The following is a 26,080-nucleotide window of genomic DNA, read 5'->3' as shown; positions in this document are numbered from 1 at the left end:
GCATCTGGGTCAGGGCAACTCCTGGCATCAAGATAGGCTTGGAGATGAAGGAATTGAGAGCAGCCCTGTAGGGAAGGACCTGGGGGTACTGGTGGATGAAGAGCTGGACATGAGCCAACAATGTGCACTCTCAGCCCAGAAAGCCAACTGTATCCTGGGCTGCATCACCAGCAGCATGGCCAGCAGGTCAAGAGTGGTGATTCTGCCCCTCTGCTCCACTCCGGTGAGACTCCACCTGAAGTACTGCATCCAGCTCTGGGGCCCTCAGTACAGGAAAGACCTATTGGAGTAAGTCCAGAGGAGTCCACAAAGATGATCAGAGGGCTGGAGCACTTCTCTTAAGAAGAAAGGCTGAGACAGTTGTGGTTGTTCAGCCTGGAGAAGAGAATGCTCCAGGGAGATGTTATTACAGCCTTCCGGTACCTAAAGGGGGCTTATAAGAAAGATGGGAACAGGCTTTTTAGTAGGGCCTGTTGTGATAGGACAAGAGGTAATGGTTTTAAACTAAAAGAGGGCAGATTTGGACTAGATATAAGGAAGAAATTTTTTACAATGAGGGTGGTGAAACACTGGCACAGTTTGCCCAGAAAAGTGGTAGATGCCCCATCCCTGAAAACATTCAAGGTCAGGTTGGACAGGGCTCTCAGCAACCTGATCTAGTTGAAGATGTCACTGCTTATTGCAGGTGGGCTGGACTAGATGACCTTTAAAGGTCCTTTCCAAACCAAACTATTCGGTGATTCTGTGTTCCCTGCTGAGCTTCACACAGTAACAGCAAGATCTGGAGCAATCCCTGGACTTCCCCTGCAGAATCTAGGCTATGGCTTGTCAGCTGGGGGTGCATGAGGGAGCTCCATCAGCTCACTCTCATCCAGCTCTCACCCAGAGCACCTCTGCACGATGGGATGCACACCTCTGCAGTTTCCCAAAGTGGAGGCTAGTAGAGAAGGGTTACTGCCTTCAAATACTCCTCCTGCTCATGGGCAGGATGAGGTACCCAGCACCCACAGCCACATGAGGCTGGAAGTGCACTCTGCACTTTTCCAGTGCTTGCTCAGAAGCCCAGCTGTGGCCCTCATTATGTGTTGACATGCAGCTGCTCTGTGGCTTTTGCTACCTGGATCAGGTGCTGGCTCTTTGGGTAACCTGCAGCATTCAGCTGGTGCTGGTGGCTTGCAGGCAGCCATTCAGGTGCAAAAGGTTAGGCTACTGCTTGTTCATCTGTGAGGGCTTTAGCAAACTACTGTGTTCCTCAATTAATCTCTGTACCACAGAGAAGCCAGAACTGTTCTGGTGAAGGGGACCATGGTGGCCAGGATGCTAAAAGCTGTGATGTGCCCCAAAGCCACAGGGCAACACCTCTGAGGGAGAGACTCCTGGGAGACCCCAGGATGAGGGATAGGAGGAAGGTGAGAGACACTAAGGCATTTCTTCCCCTCACAAATTCCTTGCTAAAGCCAAAGCTGAGAACTGGAGGTGGGAAGTGCCAAAATATGGAGCTGGGAAGAGGTGGTGGCTGCTCCAGAAAACTGTGAGGAGGGAGGCTCTCAGCCCCAGTCTGCTCCACCGAGGCTGGGGACAGAGGTCCTGGAAGAGCAGTGTGAGAGGCTCTGATTGACCTCACCTACTAGTGCAGCTCCTGGCACTTAAACTACAAACTCTCCACGTGCCAAATGGCCCTTACCTCCACTATACCAGCAACTGCCTGTCACTGCCCATGGTCTGCCGCCTCTCAAGCTCCCAGGAGACGGCACGCTGCCCTGTGGAACCCACCCACTCAGCTCGAGATCCTCAGAGCAAGGGGACGCCGACCCTGCTGCACGGGGCCGTCCCAGAGGACCTCTCCGCACGTCCCTCTCCGGGGAGCCGGAGGATTTTGGCGGAAGCCGTGGGCTGGGGGCAGTGGGGCAAGAGGGCACGGAACAGGCTTTGGGGGCGGTGGAGGGGAGCAGGCCGGGACAAGGGGCCCCGGCACGGTGATTCCTGCTGAGGGGAAGGAGCAGGATTTGCAGAGGATGGCTGGCGCTGCCTCCTTGGAGGCCTCGCACCCCGGCAGCCCTGGGGACGGCACGGCGGGACGGGGCGGGCGGCTGCCGGGGGCTGTCCGGCGAGCGGCGCCAGCGGGGCTGCAGCCAGGCGGGCCCTGACCGGGCCGGCGCGGCCGCCGGCTCCTCCCGCCGCTGTCCGCGGTGCTGAACGGCCGCTGCCCCGCTCCGCCCGGCGCTGCCCCGGCGCTGCCCCCGTCCGGCCCGGCGGTGCCGGCGCGGCGCTCGGCGGGGCCCGGCGCGCTCCCCGCGCTCGGCGCGGCGGCAGGGGCGGGGGCGGGCCCTCCCCGCGCCGGGAGCGCGCTCCCGCCTCCCACCCGCCACAAAGTTTAGCGGCAGGAACTCGGGCGGCAACAGTGCGGAGCCGGCGGCACCGGAGCGCAGCCGCGCTGAGCCCAGGCGCCCCGGTGCCCGGCGGGGGCCGGCGGCGACCGTGCCATGCGGGGCTCCCCCCCACCGGTGGCGGCGGGGCGGGAGGGCAGCGGCGCCCCATGCGGCTGGGGCGGCCGGGCGGCGGCTGACACCATGTGCGCCCGGTGCCCGGGGCGAGGAGCGGGGAGCAGCCATGTCCCCCCCCGCCCAGCCGGGGGTGCCGGGCGGGCGCGGCTCTAAGGTGCCCCCGGCGCGGAAGCTCCTCTGCATGTGCAGCCTCTCCCTCTGCCTCACCTACCTGTGCTACAGCCTCATGGGGGGCACCGGCCCGGGCGCCCTGCGCTCCCCCGCCGTCCTCCCCGGCACGGTGGCGCCGCGCTCCCCCGCCGCGCTCCCCGGCACGGCGGCCCTCGGGGCCCCGCGCTCCCCCGCCAGCCCGCCGGGGAGCCCCGGCGTCCCGGCCCCCTCCGCCGCGCCGACGCGAGCCTCCAACGGCAGCCGGGAAGGGGCGGCGGGCGCCTGGTTGCGGACGCCGCTGGCCCCCGGGGAGGTGATCACGGTGCAGAGCGGAGCCTTCGAGAGGGACCCGCAGGAGTCGAGCACCACGGACGAGGAGCTGAGCCGGGCCGGCAGCCCGGGGACCCGCGGCGGCGGCAGCACCACGCCGGACTATGGGGAGAAGCGGCTGCCGCAAGCACTGATCATCGGGGTGAAGAAGGGGGGGACGCGGGCGCTGCTGGAGGCCATCCGGGCGCACCCCGACGTGCGCGCCGTGGGCACGGAGCCCCACTTCTTCGACAGGAACTACGAGAAGGGGCTGGAGTGGTACAGGTGAGGGCGCGGGGGCTCCGGGGGTCCCGACCCCGCGGCGGTGGGGGGGGGGTGGGCGGGAGGAGAACGTGTCCGTGCGCGCTGGCACAGGGGGTCCCGCGGGGCCGTGGGGCGGGGGGTCCACGGCGCCCCCCCGCATGCCCCCGGTAGGCGGCTGGGCGGTGGGACCCCGGCCCTGGGCGATGGCATGGCGGGGGCCGCTGCGCGGGTCTGCGTGGCCGCAGCCGGTGCGGAGCCCGACAGCTGAACCGCGCCGCCGGGGCAGGGCGGGTGGGTGCCTCGCCTGGCAGCCGCGGTGGTTTGAAATGCGGTGTTCTGGGGGGGAGGGCAGAAAATGTGTAAAAACATCCCTCTGCTGTAACTGCTGTACACGCGGCACTCGGCAGTTCAGCTGCACTTGGTGTGAAACATGTCTAAATAGGTCAGTAATTAATAATTACTGAAATAAACAAGATTGCAAGTTGTTCCAGGTGGTGCTGGGGGCTTTGAAACGAAGAAGGTTGCCTGCGTTCAGGCAGGCTGCAGGGTTGACTTCACAAATAAGATTGCTCTTTATTCAACAAGTTCCACGTCAAAGTTTTTTTTTCCATTGACAAGATCTAATTCTGTTTGTGAAGAAGTCTCTGAATATTGTTGTCCGATATAGGGTAACATTTTAAGGGAATCTTATGCTAAAAGTCTTGATTATTAAAAAATACTGGACTGCAGTAATGAAGAGTGAAGTGCCTTGGCAGGTTTAGCAAATCAAGGATTTGTGATGGCTCAGGGATTTCTCTCTCTTTAAAAATCTCAAAACTAAAAAGAATGTAGTACATCAGTGGAACTGGCAAATTACTAGTAGTTCTGTAGTTTACAGTTAAAAGCAACCCGTACCAATTTCTTTGTAAGAAATAGTCTGTGGCTAAGCTGATAAAGTTTTCTTTTTGTTGTGCTTAGCATGTTTAGCTGCTCTGAAAACAAAGGGAAGAATAAATAGCGACAGCAAGTTAGTTGCTGCTTGGATTTTCTGGTCATTCTCCATTAAAATAGAGTACACAGTCTTCATGTCAAAGGTATTTAAATGTGAGGAACTCCAGGCAATTTTCTGTGGCAATTGTGGAAGCAGTGTCTTCATAACATTTATTTGATGTAGCATTTACTTGGCTTTGCTAAAATGCTGAAGGACTTTCTTGAGGGTCTTCAGTGAAGTGGACATCAGCACTGAGAAAGTGTGTTTGTCTCAGGGAGTGTTTTCAGGGTGCTGTGCAAACATGAGGAAGGAATAAAGGATTGACTGTGGCTATTGTGGTTTTATATATATATACACACACACAAATTTCAGACAGTGTCTTATTTTCTTGAGTTTTCCTGCAAGAAAGGCTTACCTTGAAAAATAAGTTTAGAAACTTGCTAGAAGAGGCTAGAAAGTGGCACACAAAAAGGTTTGGTTTTATTCAAAATAGGCAGAAGAAGATCAAGCACTGAATATGGCAAGCAGCAGCTTTTTCATCTTTACAGTCGTGCTACAAGAAAAGGGCTAGAGAGTGGGTGTAACTCCTCTCGTAGAGTAAAAGGCGCACACAGGTTTTCATTTGCAGAATGCATTTTAAAAATTTTCATCCTTGCAGTAGCTCTGTGGCTTGTTTAGCTGATTTCTAGCACTGGTGCTGTGCTGCACTGGTAGAGAGGTGGAAGAAGAAAAGGTTGGGTCACAGCTGACTTGTCAGGGTCCTGGGCAGAGCAGGCTGGGGGACGGATTCTCTGGCTATGGGATAAATAAATTACATTGCTGCTTAATTGTCATTGTGGCCCTGAGGATTTGCCCTGATTGTTTAACCTAAAGCCATCTTGACACCTGCCCAACCCAAACAGCATTTTCCTCCTTGCAAAAGTTTTTCAGCCTTGCTGGGATAGGACACCAGGTCGCATGGCACTGGCAATCTGCACCTTAGCAGCAGCAACAGGTTTCCCCTGGTGTGGTACTGCTGCTGGGCTGTTGTCATGGTCCAGGAGGCTGGTATGCTCTGTGCTGTGCAAATACTGAGCAAAAATGGAGGGGGGAGAGATCGCCATCCACAGTAGCAACTATTTCCTCCTGACCTCCTCTGAGATTACTGATTGAGTGCACCAAGAAGACTGCTGCTTGCAGCTGTGTCCCAGGTAGAGTAATTGGAGATTTTTCCTATCCACAGAAATGTCAATTTTCTTTAAGCAAGGAAGCAACTATTGAAGTGTTTATACCAGCATCTCCTTACAGTGACTTCTATCACTTGTTTATATTTTGCATATAACACTTCTTCTTATGCATTACAAACTGTTAGCTTCTAATACTGTCGAGTTTTTTCTTGTGTAGCGAAATAAGGAAACGGCAGACCCTCAGGATTCCCTTGCTTTGTCATTCAACACTGAAAAAATCTTCCAGTCTGGCAGAGTTGTAGGGAAGAGAAGCAGTTTCCCCACCTTAGTTTCTCTGCCTGTAAAATGGAGACAGCACCTAAGCACTACCATTTCTTTTATATGTGTCCCATTCATGATTTTTCTGCCTTGAGGTTAGTCAGCTATAAATCCTGTGGCCAGAATCTATACTGGGACAGCGCTCAGGCTGAAGTTGTTGCAAATACAGCTTTCTGCCTGTTGGCTGGTGCAGTGTGGTGAGCCTGTTACACCAGCTCTCTGCAGTCTGTTCTGTTTTCCTGGTAACCTTTAGGGAAAGCTGTGCTGTTGTGATTGCTTTAGCGCTGTGGTCAAAGTTTATGTAAAAATCACCGAACTGAGGTCTTCCTACACATGTACTGACGTGAACGGGGTCGAAGGCTTGTTTTGATTGGTTAGTGTTATGCTGCCAGAATTGTTTGTGTAATTATTTGTGATTCCGTACGTCCTAATGTTGCGTGGTCTGAAAGATGAGTTCAATGTTACAGCTTTCCTTAAACTGCATGTAATACCCCCATGTACATCAAGTTTTGTTGACAAGAAAAAAAAAAAAAGAGGCAAGCTAGGAAATTTAATGTAGAACATAACCTGACTACTATTAAATTGTGTTAAAGGCTGAGTAGGAATTGACTTTTAACCTTTCCTTCTGTTAATGGTGTGGCGATACTTCTGTCTGGTGTATGCATTACTTGCATGTCTTTGTCTGTCTTTCGAGTCCAGGACACTGATACCTGGCAGAAAATATTCTCTTTTGCTAACTTCATCCTTTACAATATGACAGAACTTGGTCCCACCATGGACAAAGGTTGTGGCAAGGAGCAGGTATCTGCCTTTCCTTTGGAAGTTGCTGGCAGCGCTCTTTCACCTACTCATTTCTTCTAAACTGCAGGATACGCCATCCTTCCCTGTAGGAACTGCTGTTGATTCTTAGCCAGCGCTCGAGTGTCCTTCTGCTTGCTTGCACGCCCAGGCACAGGGTCACCTCCCTGCTGCCAGGCTGGACCGGAGGCGTTTGCGCAGGCGACATGCTTTCTCCCGCATGATGCTCATGCCTCAGTGGGCATGTCCCATGCCGTGAGCTCTGCCCCAAGCTATCCTGCGGTTGGAAATGAATTGTGAGACCCTGTTTGAGAGTGCAACAAGGACAGCAGAATGATGGGGAGACTTTGGAGGCCTCTGAGCACAGAAGGAATTTAGCTGACTACCAGCATGGTAGCCCTATCTGGGATATGCCTGAGTTCCTTGCCTGGGCATGAAATGAGGGGACACAAGCATGAGAGGATGTTGTGGCTAATGGAAACTGCAAACTGCCTGCAGTGTCCGACACTTGGACAGATTTGTCACCTTGTGGTGCTGCAGCCCTTGGATTGGTGTGTGCTGTGACAGCTGTTGGAGTGGCTGTGTACTGGAGGGCTGGATGTGGGGTCTGCAGGGGAGCCCTGGCTTCTGTGTGGTCCCGAGTAGCTTCATGTGACTGGAAGAGAAGGGGAGGTGATCCTGTTGGTGTTGTGCGGTTGCCGCGCTGCCAGTGGTTTAAGTGGTGGGACAGTTTCATGTGTGCAGATGCTCAGACACTGCTGGGTGAGCAGTCTGCAGGTGTTGAAGGAGATACAGTTATGGGTGGCTGTGGGGAGAGCGAGGGCTCTTAGCACTGGGACAGATGGTGTTTTAGTTGGGTCATTCTGCTGGTGCAACCAGCCAGCGCAGACCTCAGCACTTCAGCATCTCAGTAGCTCCCTGAGCTGAGCAGAACAGCCCAGCGCTCCAAGTCTGCTGTTCCCAGCTGCCCGCAGGCTCGGCACAGTGAGCTGGTTCAGTTTTGTCCATTCACACTTTCAAGGCTATCTTGGCATCCTATGTTTAGCCAAAAACTAGGGATTTGTAACAGTATTTTGAAAACAAATTTACAGTTTTAACAAAAATATGATCTCCAGAATGCAGAGACTATCTGATAGTGGTGAACTTAAATTGCGGCATTTCAAAGTTCACTGATTGGAAGATTATTCTAAATAACCAGGAGTTAAATTCTATGTGTACGTGCACATTGCTTTACTCCTTGCCTCCCTCTCCGTGGAGCCTTCACACAGAAGCTGCAGCAATGTCTCTGTAATTAGACCACGTTTCTCTTGCTCTGCCCTAGGCCTCCACACGCTAAGCACTTACACAGGGGTGTAGCTTTATGCATGGAGCGGCCCTGTTGCAGCCACTGCAAGGAGCAGTCACCATGACAGGCAATGAAATGGTTTGCATGTCTAATGCTGTTTTCACCGCCTGTCTGGGGTTTTTTTGGAGCATTTTGCCTAACAGTCAGGCCTGTGTGTTGTTCTGTGAGCTGCTACCCTCATATAAATAATGAATAATGCCATGACAGGGAACTCTTCTCCCAGTAATAAACATGTGCTCTCAAGCCAGCGGTTCCAAGGAGCAGCTGGCTGTGCTGTGGAGCCAATGCTTTCAGGCACATCCCTGTGGACATGAAACCCGTCTGTATCGGGGAAGCGGCTGTCATGCACTGTTATCGCTGTAGCAGGCTCTGCTCTGCCAGGGGCCCCAGGCCATCTCACCCACCCTCCTGCTGTGTGTGGTGGGGCCGTCTCTGCATGCACTGGGCCTGAACCTCCCTCGGAGTGCTCGGCTCTCGCCACTGTGGCTGCTGGCAGAAATGGTGCCGGTCATGTCTGAGGATGTGTGATGAGACCCCCCTGCAGCATCCCTTAACAGCTGTTGGACAGCAACAGCTTGGGGCCATTCCAGCCTCGGTCCCACACAGCGTGACCCTCACTGTGAGCTGTAATTGCATTGCTGGGTAATGCTTGTGGCCTCTCTGATCAGCTCAGGATATTCAGAAAATCAAACCACTTCCATCAGCACTGTGAGTCTCTACTGATGGGCACTACAGGAACACCTACAGTGGACAGATAGATCAGGGTTTGCCGCTAATGATGGGCACCACTGCAGAAGCCTGGTAACTGCCGTGTTTCTCTGCAAAAGGCCTTCCCAGTATATTGTGCCCTCTGCACTTCTGGTAACTTAAGGAAAGTGTATTGATTTTTTTTTTTTTTTTTTTTAATCCCTGGGACCTGCTGTGAGTCGGCTTTTGCTGAAATGTAGTGACTCAGCTGCCCTCTCTCCTCTGCAGATCCAGTGCATTGGGATTAATGTGGGTTGAAGACTGTACAAGTATTTCCATGTAACATAGCTCTTTCAATATTTAGTCCCCTCCACCTTTCCTAAACCTTTAGGTCTGGGTTAGATCCTACATGTGCACTGTTTTTTCTAGCCCAAGTCTTCCATGCAGAGCAAGCACAGAAGTACAGCAGTGACCTCCCACTGATGCCTGGGTCTGGTTCTCAGTAAAGCTGGCAGAGGGTCCGGGCTCCGGTGGGTTATAGGCTGGAGGCTGTGAGCAGGGAGCCAGGCTCTTTGCTGGTTGGTCCCGGTGTTTCATCTGTCTGGGAGAGAGGTCACTCCAGCATCAGGCATGGATTTTCTTCTGCACCCAGAGCTACAGGAGTGATTCTGCCACATGCCAGAGCTGGGAGTCTCCTGGCCCCCACCCTGTGTGCTGGGCCAGGGGAACCCACCCTGTACCCTTGCTGGGCAGCAGTCTCCTCCCGGCCTTTCTGCTCTGTTTCAGCTGAAGGGATGGGATGCAGGAATGAATGTGGCCTCTTTGCAGGGTTTTGTCACCTGATGATGGTTATCCACAGGCTACTTGATTGTAGCCATGGGAATGGCAGCTGCTTTCAGCACCTGTAGCCCCTCTGCACTGTGCTCACTCTTCTTGCAAAGAGCATGAAAGAAGTGCGAGGGACAACACGCTGGCAGGGGAGAGCTCTGGAGCGCCTGCTCCTGCAGAGCTCGTTGCTGCTCCTGCCTCCGTGTAAAATGTATTTGTTTGCGGTGATGGTGGGCATGCAGTACAGAGAGCCAGTGGGAGCCAGCGAGGCCGTGTGCTGAAGCCCCTTGGCAGCCCCCACATAGCTGCCCCACAGCCCTGGCAGGGATGCGGCTGGCACCGCTGGCTCTGCAGGGTGGAGGAGGGTGCACTAGGGCTATGTCCTGCCAGTGCCCTGCCTGGGTCCTGCCCACTCCCACGCCAAGCCCTAGTGCATGGCTGGACCCCGCAGGTGGGAGCAGCCCAACACCTCTCCGCAGAAGCGCTCGGGAAGGTTGTGAACCCAAGGCTTAGAAAACTGGCCAAGGAAGGTGGAGACACCTCTTCCAATAACTTCTGGAGCATGTAGGGAACCATTGTATGTTGCCAGGCCTGAAATCATCTACCTGTTGCACCGTGCTTTCAAAAACACTCTTTCTGTAGGATTTTGCTCAATAATGCGCTAACGCTACAGCGTTTTGCTGCTAATGGTTTAAGTGTTATTTGTAGTGTCAAAGTTCGTGAGGTTTGCTCTGCGTGTGAATGCAGTATTGCTCAAGCATGTAGATGCTACAGAAAAACCCAAAATAGGCCTGGGGAAAAACAGCCCCTTTGGAAAAGAGACGCAAAGAGTCAGGTGGTTGTGTTCATGGGTTTAAATGATGAGCCTGCCCCCTGCTCGGTTTCTGATTTAGCGAGACTCATTCTGCTCTGTTCGAAGCCCAGACTAGCAAAGGAGGAACAACAGGTTCTCAAAGTTATGGACAAAGGCTTTTGATTTTCAAAGTAAAAATTCCAGCACAAATCGGTGACACCTTGTATCGAGAGAGGTCGGAGTCTTCTGCTTTTCATGGATTTCTCTTACCTCTTGTTGTCATGGGGACTTCTTTTCCCTGAGTCATTATATCATGCACTTCAGCGGAAATTTTATTGCTTTGGGGGCTGGAGAGGCTCATGTGGGACATTTCTCACTGTTCGTGGTGTAATACACAGAGGTAATTTCTTTCAAATGATTTTTGCTTGAAGTGGTTTCAATGAATTGAGAAGGGTATGAGTATGAATGAAGGGCTGAAATGTTTGTACTGAGTTCAGGTGAGGAACATGCACTTTCAAACTTTCCAGAGCGTTAAGTGTGGATATTATAATTTCACTGTGGTATGTATGTAGGTAACAGTACATTTTATCCTTTTTATTCACTTTTTTTACAGTACTATTTAGGATTTGAAGTGGTTTGAATTGGTTTCCCCTCCCTTTTTAAAAGTTTAAAAGAAAACCCTAAATCAGAAGAGTCTTCTCAATCAGAGTGAGAAATGACTGTAGAGATCGAAGGCAGGGGGTCAGCCCCAGCAAAGCGTGGCTTTGCCTTTTCTCCTGGGGCGTGGGAGGTAGAGAGATGTGGGCAGGATCAGGCCCTGCAGCCCATGCCAGGAGTAGCTCAGCCTCCCTGTGAGCAGCGAAGCCAGCTGTGAGCAACAGGGCTGCAGGAGCTGCTTCTCAGACCTCTGCTGCACATGTAACAGCATGCGGGCACCACTTGCTGCTTCCATTTTCTTGGGGTACACCAGTGTGTGGGAGTGCATGGCCAGGGTGACCCTCCCCTGCTGGGGTCTTGCCCCCCCGTGACCCAAGGTGAGCATCCCTCAGGATGTCCCACATGCCAGATAGCTCCTTCCCACTCAAGTCCCTGCCTGGCTGTCTGCTTATTTAGGCAGCTGCTGTTTCCAAGCTGAAGGAGAGTATTTAAAAGCCAACTGTTTGAAAGCTGTGAAAAGGATTCATATTTATGGAAAAAAGAGGAAAAAAAACCCCTAACCTAACTTCAAAAAAACCCCTCCAACCTGTTTTTTCAAATCTTCCATTTCCATCCCCAGAGTCAACACACCAATTTAGTAAATGTTGCAAGGCACACTATTTTCCCCCTTGTCATATTATATATCCAAGCATCAAGGATGGATCATAAACTTGCTCTTTATGGCTTTAACATTTCAATTGCTAGTCACATTTTATGTAAATGAAGGTATTTACCTTGACAAGTTCTCCTGTGAAGTACAGTACTTCTTTAAAGAATTTATTTGGCAATATAAACAGGCCAAATGCTGAGGGTGGATGCAAAATTCACAATTGATTTTTACAGCTAAGTGATGTAGGATCCTCCCAAAATATACCCGTGGTTGTCTGCTCCAATCTCACCAGTGCCTTGGAGAAACTGAGACAGGGGGACTGGAGGGAAGAGGAAATAGCAAAGGGACATCAGTTATAGCCGCGGACCTACTAAACAGAACTGGCTTTGGATAAAAATAACTCTATCTGCCAGACCTTGTTTTGTATTATGGAGTTTGCTGTAACACATTTCAAGCCAATATCTGATTTCCATTCCCTCCAGAGCCAGGCTGGAGTGGACTTGGCCCCCTCCTTTATTAGTGGGTAATCATTTTGGATCTGAGTGGAGCAACGTTGCTCTGCTAGCCTGAATTTGCAGCTCTCCTTTGTTTTAGAGCATATTTCCTTTCATCTTGCATTGAGATGGGTACAGTAATATGATATACTTTCTACTAGTGTTCATCCACATCTGCAAATAACTTTATTTCAGCCTCAGCTCTGCCCTTTTTGTATTTGTTCTTGATGGACATTCATATAATTAAGCTGAGCAGCCAGCATGCTCGTGGAAAGCTAACATCAGCGTCAGAAGCATGTGTTAAATTCTCATTTGGATTCAGCAGCTGACAGCATGAGCTGCCACCACCCAGCCAAGGAAAAGACAAACCCACCCAATCTGTGTAACACCAACTACAAGGAGGCACCAGGTCCAGGGGCTTCAGGGCTCCTCTGGGTGCCCCTGCGCCCTGGGGTATCAGCTGTGCCCCCCCCCTCCATGTTCAGGACCCACCTCTGAGCCCTCAGATGCTGAGGAGGAGTTGCCTCCTGGCTCATCTGGGAGGGGAAGGGGCAGTGTCTCTTGGGCAGGTTATTAATTGTTAATTACTCGGCTCCAGTCCCGCTTCTTTAAAAACAAACTGACCCTTTTACATCCAAAGTGCTGACTCATGAAACGTTGATGGCAGACCATGGATCCTGCCGTTATTGCTGCTGGAGGTCTTTAATTGGCCTTTGGTTCGCCCTCACTTGGTTTGTCCCCTGGGGACCCCCAGCATTGATCCTGCTGCTGCTGCTCGCCTGTGCTGTCCGCACTTGCACCTCCAAGCTAATTTCTGGGCTATTTAGTTGAACTGTGTTAATCCCAAATCACCGACTGTTGCCTCTGCTCCGTGGCGCTGGGGGCCTGCAGAGCCAAGTGGTGTGCAGTGCAGACAGAGGTGCCCTAGGAAAGGGCTCTACCTCTTTTACCTTCACCATTAAAATCATGCGGAAAGGGCAAGTGTTGCAATTGATGGCCAAGCATGAACTGGAAAGGCTCTTGGGGGAGCTGGACAGTGTGAGGGGGAAGGTGCTTTAGCTGCTGTGAAGGAAGATGTAAGCATGGTGGCTGGTGCTGGATGCTGACCCATGCCATGGGCAGCAGGGGATTCAACCTGCCCAGGGCCTGGCAGCGGAGGGAAGGCACTTGGTAGCACTCCTGCTTGCTAGTCTTCATTAATGGCTACCCAAGATAAATTAAATGTCTGGCCAAACCAGAGCAATCCAAGCTAGCCAGGCATCTGCTGCAATTGCTGTTGTAATGACGTGTGCATTCTGTCCTGGGCAGCTGGGCCTGGCAGAGCCCAGGGCAGCACTGGAAGGCCCCGGCTGGCAGCGTGGCAGTGCCCACCTGCCTGCCCTGCGGAGGGGCAGCAGCCCCAGCCTGAGAGGGGGCTCTGGCCCTTGCTCACCGCAGCTTTCTGGGATGCTCCTCCACCCGCTTAGCGCTGTCAGCATGGGAGGAGGGTGTGCAGGCAGTGCCACTGGGTCTGCTACACACGCTGGGATCAGAAACAATAAAGGTTCCTTACTCGGCTCAAAATCCTCTAGAAACCCCCCAAAAAATCAAAGCACTGTGGAAAAATGCCTGAGGCAGTAACTTCATTGGTAAACTAAAGCATCTCGCTGAGAATTTCTGAGACCCAGCAAATCATAATGCAATTTCCTATGCAAAAAGGGGTTTATCGCTATCTAAATATTATTCTGCATCGTCACTCATTGTAGGGAAGCTATTGCTCTCCTAGGTTAACTGATTGAACTTTGGAAATAAAGCTGCAAGCTTATCGTGCATATGGGAGCTTGACTTTTATTGCTCCTAAATTGTAGTGATATTGTTAGATGTGAGTAAACGTATACTCCATTAGAAAATATTAAAGTTTGATGCTACTTTAGAATTAAAAAAGATTAAAAGAAGCATTTCTGTAGTCTAGCCCACCATGAAATTGGAGTCTATTTGGTATGTAAAATGTGTAACATAAATAGCCTAACAATTAATGACAAAGGAAGAGCTGGGATGGATTTAAGGCTCAGACTACCCTGGATTTCTTGAGGCTGGAGTGGCAGCAGGGGAAATGTGTTATTAGATCATTACAGGCTTTTCTGCTAGAGCCACTGCTGGTAAAGTTACATCAAGGTGTTTTATTACTACCCTGTTCCCATGTAATATTCTGAAACACACTCGTCTTGGGATGCGGTTGTCTCTGTGGGAGACCGGCCACGTCTCTGCCACAGACTGCTTCATTTGGAAAATGCAAACAGAAATTCTTCAGCCATTTTTTGCAGTAGGCAATGGTAAGAAAGTGCTTTTCCATTGCCAGAGTGTTTAAGAAGCTAGTTTATTAATGTTTAAGTTCAAAGCTGCTGACTGTGGTGGGGGTAATGTATTCAGGAGCAGGGAGTCCTGCTGGCCCAGGTCTCCACAGGGCGTTGCGGTGGATGTGAGTCTTCTGTTGCCTGGTTCCAGGTCCTTCCCCAGGGTAGCCTGGTGAGGTGCTTCCTAGCGTGGCTCTGCCAATGCCCCCTATTAACTTTTGCTAATGCTTGGAGTGCGTGGCAGGTGCAGGAGAGCCTGAAGTTCTTTGCTGTGCCCAGAGGGTGCGGATTTGGGATGCTGGTGCAGGAAGGGACAGGGGGGCTCTGCAGACAGGCAGGTTTCATCCTGTAGCTCTGTCCTCTAGCGAGCTGGGGCAAGCTCAGCCCTGAGTCGCCCCGAATGCTGGGTGTGTGGCACTCTGCGGGGGCTTGGTGCGGGGGAAGCCCCCCCCCCCCCCTCCTGTGGCTCTGCTGGCTCCTGCCAGTGGAGGGTCCCTGCTGCAGACACGACCCTCCCACCCGTGGGTGTCGGGGTCTGGGAGGAGCCTTTGCACGGGGCAGCCCCCCTGTGCAGCCTGGTTGTGCCTTCTATTTTTTTTCAGGGGGCAGGGAGGAAGTGGGTTGAGGTACCACAGGCTGCTTGCTGCGCCTTTGGGATGGCGAGCCGGAGCCTGCAGTTGCGGTGGTGCCAAATGAATGTTGTGTGGCCCTTCAGAGTATAAACTGCATTTCTAATCCATTCTCTCCCGAAGCACCCCCTTCACTTCATGTAATGGTCACTTTGTGTGTTGGTGCCTCTGTGCTTACATGTGTGGAATATCCAGCTCCTTCTTCATTACTGGGATTTATATCCTTGGTGTTTCTTGCTGGATGACTTAGTATTGTAATGAAGAACATGAATGCTACCTTAATTAAAATGCAACCCCCTACAGTAATATATAGGTTGCCACTGAAAATTAAGGTTCAGTGCAAACAGTGAGTTTAAAAGCTTGTGGCAGGTTTAACTGGCGGCATGTGAAATGGGAAGTGATTTGGGATGAAGTGCCCCAGCTCTGCAGCCCAGCCATGTGGGACTGTGCTCAGCCCACAGCAGGGAGGGGGAATCGCAGCTGCCTTCGCAGCCCCCTCACCCAGCAGGCAGCTGCCTGTCCCTGGTGGGCAGCAGAACTGTCCCAGGCGTGCCTGCTCCCTGCAGATGTGGCACCACGGGGCTGGTGGAGCCCCTCTAGGTGCTGCTGCCCACCTGCGGGCAGGACGCAGGCAGTGTGGGCACCTTGTCCAGCACTTGCTGTGAGTGGGAATCGGCACCGGCTGGGTGCCTGCTTCCAGCCTGTTTTGTTTTACCAGGGAGGTGCAAAGCAGCTTAATGAACCAGAGAACTTGTTCCATAATATTACTTAAAAAATATATATGGTAAATGCAAACATTCCCGACTCCCTGTCTCCGAGCACTGTGCATGCACCGCCACTGGCAGTATTATCATTTATGAAGATATTTTGCATTCAAGGATTTGCAGTTTCCAGGCCCATGAATATTCAGGCTCCAGTTCGCCCTTTCTGTCTGTGTACTGCACCTATCCTTTCCTTTGCTCTTTTTTTCTTTTTTTTTTTTTTCAGCAGATTCAATTAGTTCTATTTGCTGCTTTAGCAATAAAACAATTCCCTCTGTGGCATTAAAATGAGTTTCTTTCATTATTTCATTTGGCTTCTTGATATATGTTGGAGGAAAGGGAGGGGGCTCTGTTTATTGTCTGCCCCGCTTCGCAGGGGCGGGCTGCCAAGCCAGGGAGGACACTGGATGTACTTGGGGCAGCATTAAGAATTAATGAAGGGCACTTGCTAGCGCAGAGGCGCAGGATCCTCACTGACAGAGCCACTCAGAGCTACAGACAAAATTTGGCCGATCAGAGACTTTCAATAGGACTTTGGCACCTGAGTCACTGAGCTATATCTGTTCCCAAGCATGCAGAGCCTTCGCATGAGCTCTTGGTAATGAAATGCAGACTGAGCCCATATTTGTTTTAGCCAAGGCACAGGTTAATCTGAGCTGAAACGTCAATTTAAACCCAGCAGATCAGTTCATGGAAACAGCGTGGGCAAGGGCTGGTCAAGGGTCCTTTTTTCTCCCAAAGCAGGGCCTGGGGTGGTATAAGGAAAGTACACAGGCATCGTGAGAGCCAGAGCAACAGTGATTATGTGGGCAGGGTATACAAATAATTACATGTAATGCCAGAACTCTCTCGTCAATCTGCTCTTGGAATGCCCTTTCGGGGGGCTGAGATGGCGTCAGGTAGCTGTGTAGTGCAAACAGACCCATAAATCATTCTTGTTTCACACTGTGCTAAACACAAATCATATTAGTTACAACACTGAAGAGCATCTAAGTAGAGAAAAGAGAAAGGCAAGGTAGAAAGAGGAAACTAGATTTAAATCTAATTGCTTTTCTGCGTGTGTTTTGCTGCTGTTTGGCTGGGATGCAATGGCACGTGGTGGAGCGGGAGCCAGGACGGGGTGGGAGCAGCGCGGCGTTCCTCCTCCCGGATGGCAAACAGCCAACACGGGTGTTAAAGGTGGATGAGAGGAGACGTGGCTTTGTGTTTTCAAATATACATGTTTTAAAAAATTACTTTTCCTCCTCTTTCTGTGATTAGGGAAGGTTAAAACAGTTGTGCTGGTTCCAATTCCTTTTTCATTACAAGATTAAATCTAGAACCAAATGAGAATTTCCAGGCTGGCAGAGTGGTTGCGACCCTCCTGGGTCTGACAAGTGCCGGACTTTTTGGAGAAAGAGGTTTGTGCTGTTCCTCTCCCCACAGAAGAAGCTCGAGGCCCTTCACCCCACAGGGTGGGTAAGGGTGCCCACTGCCTCCAGAAGAATGGCCAGATGTGGGTGGGACGAGGGCTGCTGGGCAAGGTGGGGGGAACCTCCTGCCAGCCCGATCGGGTGTTAACAGCCACTTTCAGTGGGACGGTGGAAAACCATTTTAAAAGGAAGAAAAATTAGAGCGTACAGCAGGGTAAGTAGGACCGCAAAGTTGAGTAATTAATCACACCGGTTGTAACTTGGAAGGGAAATAAATGTGATAAAAGGATTTGTCTGAGTAGATTACAGGCAAATTAGAAAAAAAAAAAAGGAGGGGTCATCACGGACTTGGGAACTGTGCTCTTCAGAAATCTTCAATCATACTCACAATCAATTCTGCATTTCCTTAATAGCAGTGTGAAACACGACTCACTCTGCGTTGTCTTAGATTAACCGCTAACTGCAAACCATACATTAAATTAAGTATTGAATATTTGTCTCTCAACAATACACTTGGAAATTGTTTATTTCCCTACTAGGTCTTCTGCAATGCATTTATGTACTGTAACCTAAATTGTGAAATAGAGACTTGCAATACCTGCACTCCATACCCTGCTGGTGCCTTGCCCTGGCAGTGCCTGCGCTGACCCACAATTACGGGACTTATTTTTCGTAAAGGAATTGATTGTTTCTGGAGACAATTACACTGACTTTATTATACGATGTATGTTTCTCTGCAACAATCTGCTTTACAGGTTTTCTTAGTAAAACCAGGTAGCTGCGCTCACTAATATGATCCAATTGTATTGTGTTATCTGACCTTTAAGGAACTTGCAATCTATCATAACATGGTTCTACAGCAGATCCACTAGTAAAAAGCCTTGGCTTCTGGGAAATTTGGTCTGCAAATACCTGGAGACCAGGTATGAAAGGAATAACAAGGCACTTTAACCCCTTGGCTGCTGGCCTGCCTGGGGTGGTTTTGCCACCCCTGCTGCGAGGTGCTGTGGGGATGTGTGTGAGTGACAAGGCTGGAGATGGGAGCACAGCTTGGTGTGTCCCATCCCGGAGCACAGCTTGGTGTGTCCCATCCCAGAGCACCCGGAGCTGGTGCCTCTCGTCCCTCTCCCCAGAGGTATGGAGATGCGGAAGGGACCTGGTCTCACCCCGTGGAGCCATGCCACGTTGGCTACGCTGAACAGGTGGCTTTTATGCAGAGCTGGTCACCCGTGCCTTTGTCCACCATGCATGGTGCTTGGCAGCGGAGCGGCGCAGGCTGTGCGCTGCTGCATTCGTGTACAGTGGCACGGAAATGATTAATGCTGGTATCATTCCCACCCGCCTACCCGCTCCCGTCTGTCCACTTTGCTTTAGGCGCCCTGACACGGTGAGCTCTGCTGCAGACAGGGGGGCTGTGCATGGCCCCTCGCACTGCTGGTGGCACAGGGGTCCTGTCGCTGCCAGTGCTGGCTCCGGGCTGTCACCAGAGAGAATGGGACTACCGTGCTGACCCAGCACAGCCTGGCCACCAGCCTTCCCTGCTCCCATCCTCATCTGCCCAGGCCCTGGAGGGATGTGGTGCTGCAGCTGGTTGACCCCACAATGCAGTGGAAGCTCTGAAGCTATGCCGCCATGTGCCCACATCGTCCCTCGGGCCAGGCTGTTCTCCCACCTGAAATTTATCCACAAGGTGCTTAGAAGAGGTCTGCAGGTCTTGGTCTTGGCCAAGGCTGGAGTGACCTCCAGCTCGTCGGTCAAATAGCCCAGTCTCCTCAGGAAGGGATTTGCCATCCACCAGCTCATGCTGCCGGTCCCTCTCCACATCTCTCCTGGTGTGACTGGGAGGAGCTCTGGCTGGTGCGGGACCCAGGGCTGCCAAGGAGGCACTGGGGAGCCCCAGCGGGATGGGACCAGAGGGGTTCCTGGGCAGTGCTGCCGCCTTGTCTCTGCCCAGCAGGCAGCCGCAGGCTCTCGGTCCCACACTCTGGATGGGTTTCCAGCCCACTAATCACTCTCTAATCATTCTGATTACTTCTGTCTGACCTCCCTCCACGGCAATAATGCTTCTCCTAAGAGGCATTTGAGTGATTTTATTTAGCTAAGTGAAAGATGGGGGTTAGTCAGGAATCTGTTAGACCCAGGGAATTGGCAAGAGGCTGGGAACTTGAACAGGGGAAGAAATACATGAGAAGTTTTTAATGATTGCTTTCTCAGAAACTGGAGGACAATCTGTGCCTAGCTCTAGGTGTTAGGTTTTTAAGAAAGTTTTCTCAGCCCGCTGCATGGACTCTTGGCAGAGATCTTTGTGAAACAACTTTTCCACCGAGGAACAGGAGATCAGAGAACAGTTTCCTTTAACGCTTGAGTGTGCATGAACTTGCAGGGATATTGTTTGAGGCTCTGCTAACCTTGTTAAAGGTCACCTTTTGATCCCGTCAAATACCCTCTTTACCTGGAGATGAGATTTAAAAATGAAAGACGAAAGAGAAAGAGCTTAAGAAAGAAGGAGAACCTGCAAGCTCACTGAGCATACCCGCGCCTGGCTTGCAGCAGGGGAGAGATTAAAGCGGGTGCTGGCACAGCCAGGGAGACGGTGCCAGGGCTGTGCAGGGTGGGAAGGGAGCAGGAACCGAGCGGCCGGGTTGTCCACAGGGTCGTGGGGCAGCCCCATGGCACGGCTGGGGGTGCCGACCTGGCACTCCCCTGCCCGCCGCCCTGCCGGAGCGGGGCTTGTCGCAGCCATGGCATAGAGGCACTCGCGAAGGAAACGACGCCGGGCCAAGGTCGTGGCTGAGGTCAATAAATAATACATGACAATTAATCTTAGAAACCTGCGACTCGGGGGAGAAAGGCGAGGACACTGCGGATCCTGGGCTGGGCTGTCAGGCGGATGCTTTGGCTCCATGTCAGCCCAGGCAAGTCAATGAAAAATAAGCCTCCGCTGGGATGCTGTGAGCCGGTGGTGAGTCACTGGGCATGGCTGGCACGCTGCCGGTGCCGGCGGGAGCTGGGTGCTGCCAGTGCCCTCCCTGGTGTGCAGGGACAAGAAGGTGGTGGGTGGCTGTTGCTGCCTGGGTGGGGGGTGCTTGTCCCTGCTCTCCACAGGGTGGCTGGGCTGTGGTCCCAGGGTGATCATCTGTGGGAGCCACGCAGCCTTCACACGTGCCAGCTAGCCAGGAGACCTCTGTGCTGGGGGCTTTTGGAAATTGTTTGCCTTTTACAATCAATTCCCATTTGACATGTTTTAAAATGTGTAACTGTCTCCTTGAGACTACAGCATTCAGCAGGTGGTAACACTCAAAGCTTTTTTTTAATCTGTAGTAAGGATTTACAAAGGAAACCTTGACTTTTAGATTGATTTTTAAATAAGCATATATTTAGCTGTTGGTGCTTGAAGTACATATTGGATTATATTCTTCTGCAAACAGAATATTCTAATTGATCTTGCTAATAAATAATGAAAGCCAGCCCTGCTACATATAATTCAAGGTTATACTGCATTTGTACCAGCAGCACTGGGGAGTTTTTTAATACTTAAAAAAGATTATTTCTTTTAAAAAGGGAAAAAATATGTGTGTGGGGAGGGATGAAGACTAAATGCTGAGCTTTTCTTTAGAATTTTCTTTTGTTGTTTTCTAAAATGTAATTAGCAAGCGTCACCATTTGAGACCCTCATATACATATAGAACCAAATTTGAAAGCCTTTCTTTCTCCCTGGCAGCTGCCCGCTCAGGAGTGGCTGCAGGCGAGGGAGCGGGGCTCAGCCCTGGCCTCCTGCAGCAGCAGCCCCCATGGGTGGCTGGTGGGGCGCGATGGGGCTGGGCCCCCCCGTTCACCTTGGATTGAACTATTGTCGTTGGGTACAAATAATAATGTCGGTTCTGCAGAAATCATCAGGAGGAGGGTGCTGCTCGTGAGATCGGTTGGAGAATAAATTTTAATGTTCAGCCTTATATCAGTCAGTGCCGTGATGGGTCGCTTGGCTGTGGTGTGAGCAGCTTCAAGGAGCCTCCACTCTGGCATGGGCACAGGTGCCTGTATGCCCCAGGGACACGGAGCGGCTGGGGCTGAGGTCTGGCAGTGCACTGGGAGCCTGTGCCGGAGCTCTCTGCTCTGACCTGCAGGGACCAGCCAGGACTCTCTGTGGGGATGTGGGGAGCGGGGCCGTCCCAGTATGTTCCCACATCTTGCTGTGGGCCAGGTACCAGGCAGCTGGTGCTGTGCAAAGCACACAACCAGTGCAGCTCAGCTGCCCACCCCAGTGCACCGTGGCCAGGGGGTAACTTTTGGGCTAGGTCATGAGTCAGGCATAGCCACAGCTTTTGACACTAGTGCAGAACAGCCCTCGTTTGTCAGCTTGTGTCCTGCCACAGACATATTCTGGCACGTCTGGAGACCACCCTTTGTGTTGGCTCACCGGAGCCCAGCAAATGACCGGTGACAGAAAGGCTATGCAGAGCTTGGTAACTCAGGGGAGCTGGGTTATTACAGTTTGCTAATGTTGTGCAGATTCTCAGCTTGTAGAGCAGGCATTAATCACTCAGTGACATTGCAATTACCATACAGGATAGGGCATTTATTTGGCATTTAACTTGTAATTAGGCAAAATAACTATTTCTTCCCCGTGCTAAGAAAGTGCAAATTGCAAATGGCCAGATTTGGCCTGGTGAGTTTATGCAGCTCAGCTGCATTGGCTTTGCCACAGGGCAAAGAGCTTTTTTGTCCAGCTAAGGTGAAGTCTGCTATTAAAGCTGACATTCATAGCAGGCATCCCCATGCTGTACAAAAGCCTCCCACCTGCTGGAGTGACAACAGTGACCAGCACAGTGGGGAGGACATGACGCCTCACGAGTGGTCATTGCACGGGCAGGTCACCAAGCCTGGTACACTGCCTTCTAGCAGGGACCACAGGAGGATGCTCAGGGATGCAGGACAGGGCATCCCTGTGTGTGTAAGGTACTGCTCCTAGCATGTATGGTGTTTCTCCCCTAATAATCACAAACGTCCTCAGCCCAAGGGTTAGGACAGAGGCCAGCTAGGCACCCAGTGCAGGACAGTGTGCAGCTTTATCCTTTGCTGGCTGCTGGAGGAAGGGAGAGCTCTCCAGGGACAGGGCAGCCATCCCAGCCTGTCAGCTGGGCAGGGCTGAAGGGATGGTGTGATGCAGAAGGCTACATCAAGTTCCACCCCTTTGAGACAAAGCTCTTCATTTCTGAGCAAAATCCTGTGTGTCTTGTGGCTGGGACCTGCTGCTTCACTCCCTGTTGGGGACAGGGCAGCAATCTGTTGCTGCACACGTTTGCTGCCAACCCTCTTACTGCTGCCCTGCTACCCACTGCAAGAAGCCCTTCTTTTGTAGAGTCAAGAGTGGTGCTGGAGGATGAGCCAGCACAGGTTTTCCAGACGAGAGGAGATGTTCCTATCTTCCTTTTCCTGTAGGCAGCTGGCAGCCTCTCTCCCCACCAGCTGGAGTGATGACATGATCAGCCAGCAAAGGCAGCATAATATTAAAGAGCTGCTGACACCTCACGGGAAAGTCACTTAAAAATATTTTATTTAGGTGCATGTCTCTGAATTTTTCTGCCTCTATACCACAGAAAACACTGCCTGGAACCCAGGTGCCTTGCTGGATAGAGTCCTGTGACTCTTAGTGGGGAGAGGACAGGGATGCAGAGCCACAAGCATCCAGGGCCTGTGCGCTATGTCCTACCTCTGCTGCCTCAAGCGCAGCACACACCAGGTGCTGGGAACAGCCTGACATGGAGCTGCAGGGTCCTGTGGGCTGCTCAGCGTGGGTGTGCTGGGCAGGAGCAGAGGAATGGACGCAGCAGGAGACTCGGGTGAAGAGGACAGACAGACCCAGCTGGACCCAGGCAGGGCAGAGGGCTGCAGCTGATGGCTGTTTATTAGTAAAACTATTCCTCATGGGTTTGCATTATGTTTGTTCTAGGAAGTCATGATGAATATGGATGCATGTGTGCAGGGAGCTGGGATGGTTAATTAGAGTGCAGTCCTGGGAGTGGGAACTCCTGGGCTGTAATCGCACCCTGGGGAGGGTGCCAGTCCTGCGGGTACTGCGAGATCTCCCGGGTTGTGTGCGCTGCCTCTGTGCTGCCGTGCTGTGGGACTTAGGGCTGCTGACTTCCCCTCTCCATGGATGTAATTGTACCTGCCTCACAGGCGTGTTGTATGAGTCTGAGTTAATTAACGCTCATAAAGCCACTCTGCATCCTTGGAGAAGAGCAAAGTATCATAGCTGCTATGATTTGCTAGGCAATGCAATTAGTTTAATTTCAAAAGTTCCCAGACAGCCCTTTTCCCAGCCATTGCATTGTCCCTGTCTGCACGCTCCATGTACACGCTGATGGAGAGCCAGCTCACGCTGTCTACCAGGGAGGAGACAGCAGCACTCTGTGTCTGCTCCTTGTGACCACCTCTTCCCCCCTGCCCCATCCCTGGTTCTTGAATCATTCCCAGTTGTCACCCTGTTGTCCAATTAACAGCCTGATGTCATCATGACCTGTGGCTCTGGTCACCGCAGCCACCAGTGATATCAGGAACAGATGAAGAATAAAAATCATCCCATTTATCCCCAGCTGTTTACCTTGGTGTGAGCTCTGGGGCTGCCAGTCCCACTTCTCCAGCTGCAGAGGAGTCTGGATGACACCCTCATGCTACAGCCTGGACTACTGGGAGCTCAGATGAAGGATGTGAATCCAGACTAGCCTCTGCTCCAGTGGCAATCTCCTTTTCCATGCTGCCTCTGGCCAGCAGCTATGTGGGAAAAACTGTCTCGGGATAGCTCTGGGCTCTTTGCAGGTCTGAAATGCTCCTGTGTCCCAAATCAGAGTGTACTGGGCAATAAAGGGAGATGTCCTTCCTCACAGCCGCTCTGGCATCACCCTCAGTCCAGGAAGAGCTGCAGAACATATCACATGTGATCACAATTTCTGCCAGAAAACCTAAGCTGGGTAAGGGCTGCAAACCAGACTGCTGGAAGGCCAGCTGCGCGCCTGCCTCAGCAGAAGTGCCACCAGGTCAAGGAGCATTTAAACCAGTCTGTCACAGAGAAAGAGAACAGGGTGTTCATTGCTGGGGAACGGAGCAGCTCACAGTGCTGCTTTGCAGCAATCCAGGCCAGCCGTGTATTTGCAGGATGAGGTGGGTAGGGGGTGTCCAACTGGGGAGGTGGCGGTGTATTTATATATGTATATGTATGTACATGTATGTGTGCATATGTCTATGTTTAATAGGTTAGGAACTTGAGGGCCATCTGTTTCAGCTTTTGGGGAAGCTAAAAGCCATTTCTGGCATATGCTGAGGCTGTAGGCAATACATCACCAAGGCTCAATGACTCACTTCCAGAGCATGGTTGTGCTCCGTGTGGGCTCTGACGCCTGTTAGCTGGTCTTGTGCAGTGGGGCGACCTCCGGGACTTGCAGCCCCCTCCCCGGGAGCAGCCCGGGCCAGGCCTGGGGATGGCAGCGGGGTGGCAGTGAGAGGCTGTGCCCCACTCTGTGCAGTGGCATGGGGTGACGACGGCAGCCCCCCAGCCTCCTGCGAGAGGGCAGGGCTCAGGCCCTTCCAGCTCAGCCTGGAAGAATTTGATTGCTTGCTTCTCTCCAGGCTGCCTGGGGAAGAATGCCTGGCCTTTCCCTTCGTGCCCCATCTCTTCACAAACCCATCCTTTGTTACCAGCTTTTTTTCTTCCCAAGACATGAAAACCGAGGCCCATCATCTTTCCCTCTACCTTTGCAACAGATGAAGATGTCAGGGACCTTGACTAGCTGTTTAAGAGATCTGCCATTACCTTTTTCCTCCTCCAATTCTTGAAATCATTTCACAGGGATCCAATTTTCTCTTTCATATTCACTCCTGCAAACAGATTTGAAAAACTCTTTGTTAGTTGAAATAGCCTCTGAAATGTCCTGCTGTATTTCTTTTTGCTATTCTAATTAGCCTTTTAACTCAGTGCTGCTTGTATTTATAGATGGCTAATCCTCCCTCTTCAGTCCTCCTCCTCCATAGCAGAACATTTCCACTATTTAAAAGCCGCTTGCTCTTTCCTGTTTTCTGTTTCCCAGTTCCTTTGCTGTTGCTGTTTAAACACTCCAGCTCTTGACTGAGCTTCCTGATCAGACGCAAGGTCTCCTTTGCTGCAGCACCTTTCCCTGAGCGAGATTCAGCTCCAGGCTGGCACAAGCCTTTGAGCAGCTGTCTTGCTTCTCTCCTTAAAGATTATTTAAAGACCGCCTATTTTAGCTGTTCAGCTCCTACCATCCGCTCCTGCAAAAATGGGCAACCCAGGGTGGGCGCGAGCTCAGATCTGATTCACTTGCACCTTGTAGCTGTGCTAATGCGGGCAGGAGCCTCTTGCACATTTTCAGTAGCCGTGGTCTTGCATCCCACCACTCTCTGTGGCTGCGCAAGCTATGACCATCCGGAGCAACATCTTGTTCTGAACATCTCGGATTCCTCTGCTCAGAACAGCTTCTGCATCTGTGCAAAGGAAGCCACATAACCAGATTTGTGTCCCCATCCATCATCCTAATTAATCACCGTAGTTTAAAATACATTTTCACTTTTTGATGCTTTTATGTACTTAGGAGCTTGGACAAATTGATTTGCTGTAGTTTTTCAGTAAGCCCTTCAGCTTAGTGCTGGTGAGTGTGTTGTGGTTTCCCCAGGGTTGGGGGCATGTAAATATGCACTTATCCCCCCAAAGCCAGTGGAAGACTACCCCATAAGAACCCTTTTTGCTGGGTGGCTCTAACCCTTGACTTAGGAGCAATTCCCCCGTTAATGCTTTAGCTCTGCATTTATGAAGCTTAAGATAACTCAGAGCTCTTCTGGAGCAACGCCAAATTCTAGCATAAAATATCAAAATGTCTTGTATGGTGCAAAGCTTTATCTGTAGGCTGGAGATGTAGGGCTTTCCCTTTATGTGGCCTTCCTGCCAGAGCTTTTCATAGCATGGTTTCAAAGAGCAAATATGCAGGAGATCTGCTGGCTT

General features: G+C 51.6%; 1 protein-coding gene across 1 annotated transcript in view; it reads left to right on the top strand.

The window, feature by feature from the left end:
- The first annotated feature begins 2,367 nt into the window (after positions 1 to 2,367).
- HS3ST4 (heparan sulfate-glucosamine 3-sulfotransferase 4) overlaps positions 2,368 to 26,080 on the top strand; it is a 66,886-nt gene continuing 43,173 nt past the window's right edge. The window contains exon 1 of the mRNA XM_055710318.1: positions 2,368 to 3,248. Within this exon, the coding sequence (XP_055566293.1) occupies positions 2,611 to 3,248 (638 nt within the window). The 5' untranslated portion in view covers positions 2,368 to 2,610. The remainder of the gene's footprint in view (positions 3,249 to 26,080) is intronic.

The sequence above is a fragment of the Falco cherrug genome, chromosome 4 (genome assembly GCF_023634085.1).
Source record: "Falco cherrug isolate bFalChe1 chromosome 4, bFalChe1.pri, whole genome shotgun sequence".
Classification (NCBI taxonomy): Eukaryota; Metazoa; Chordata; class Aves; order Falconiformes; family Falconidae; genus Falco; species Falco cherrug.
Note: the sequence above shows the minus strand (reverse complement) of the source record. Positions and strands in the feature narration are given on the sequence as shown.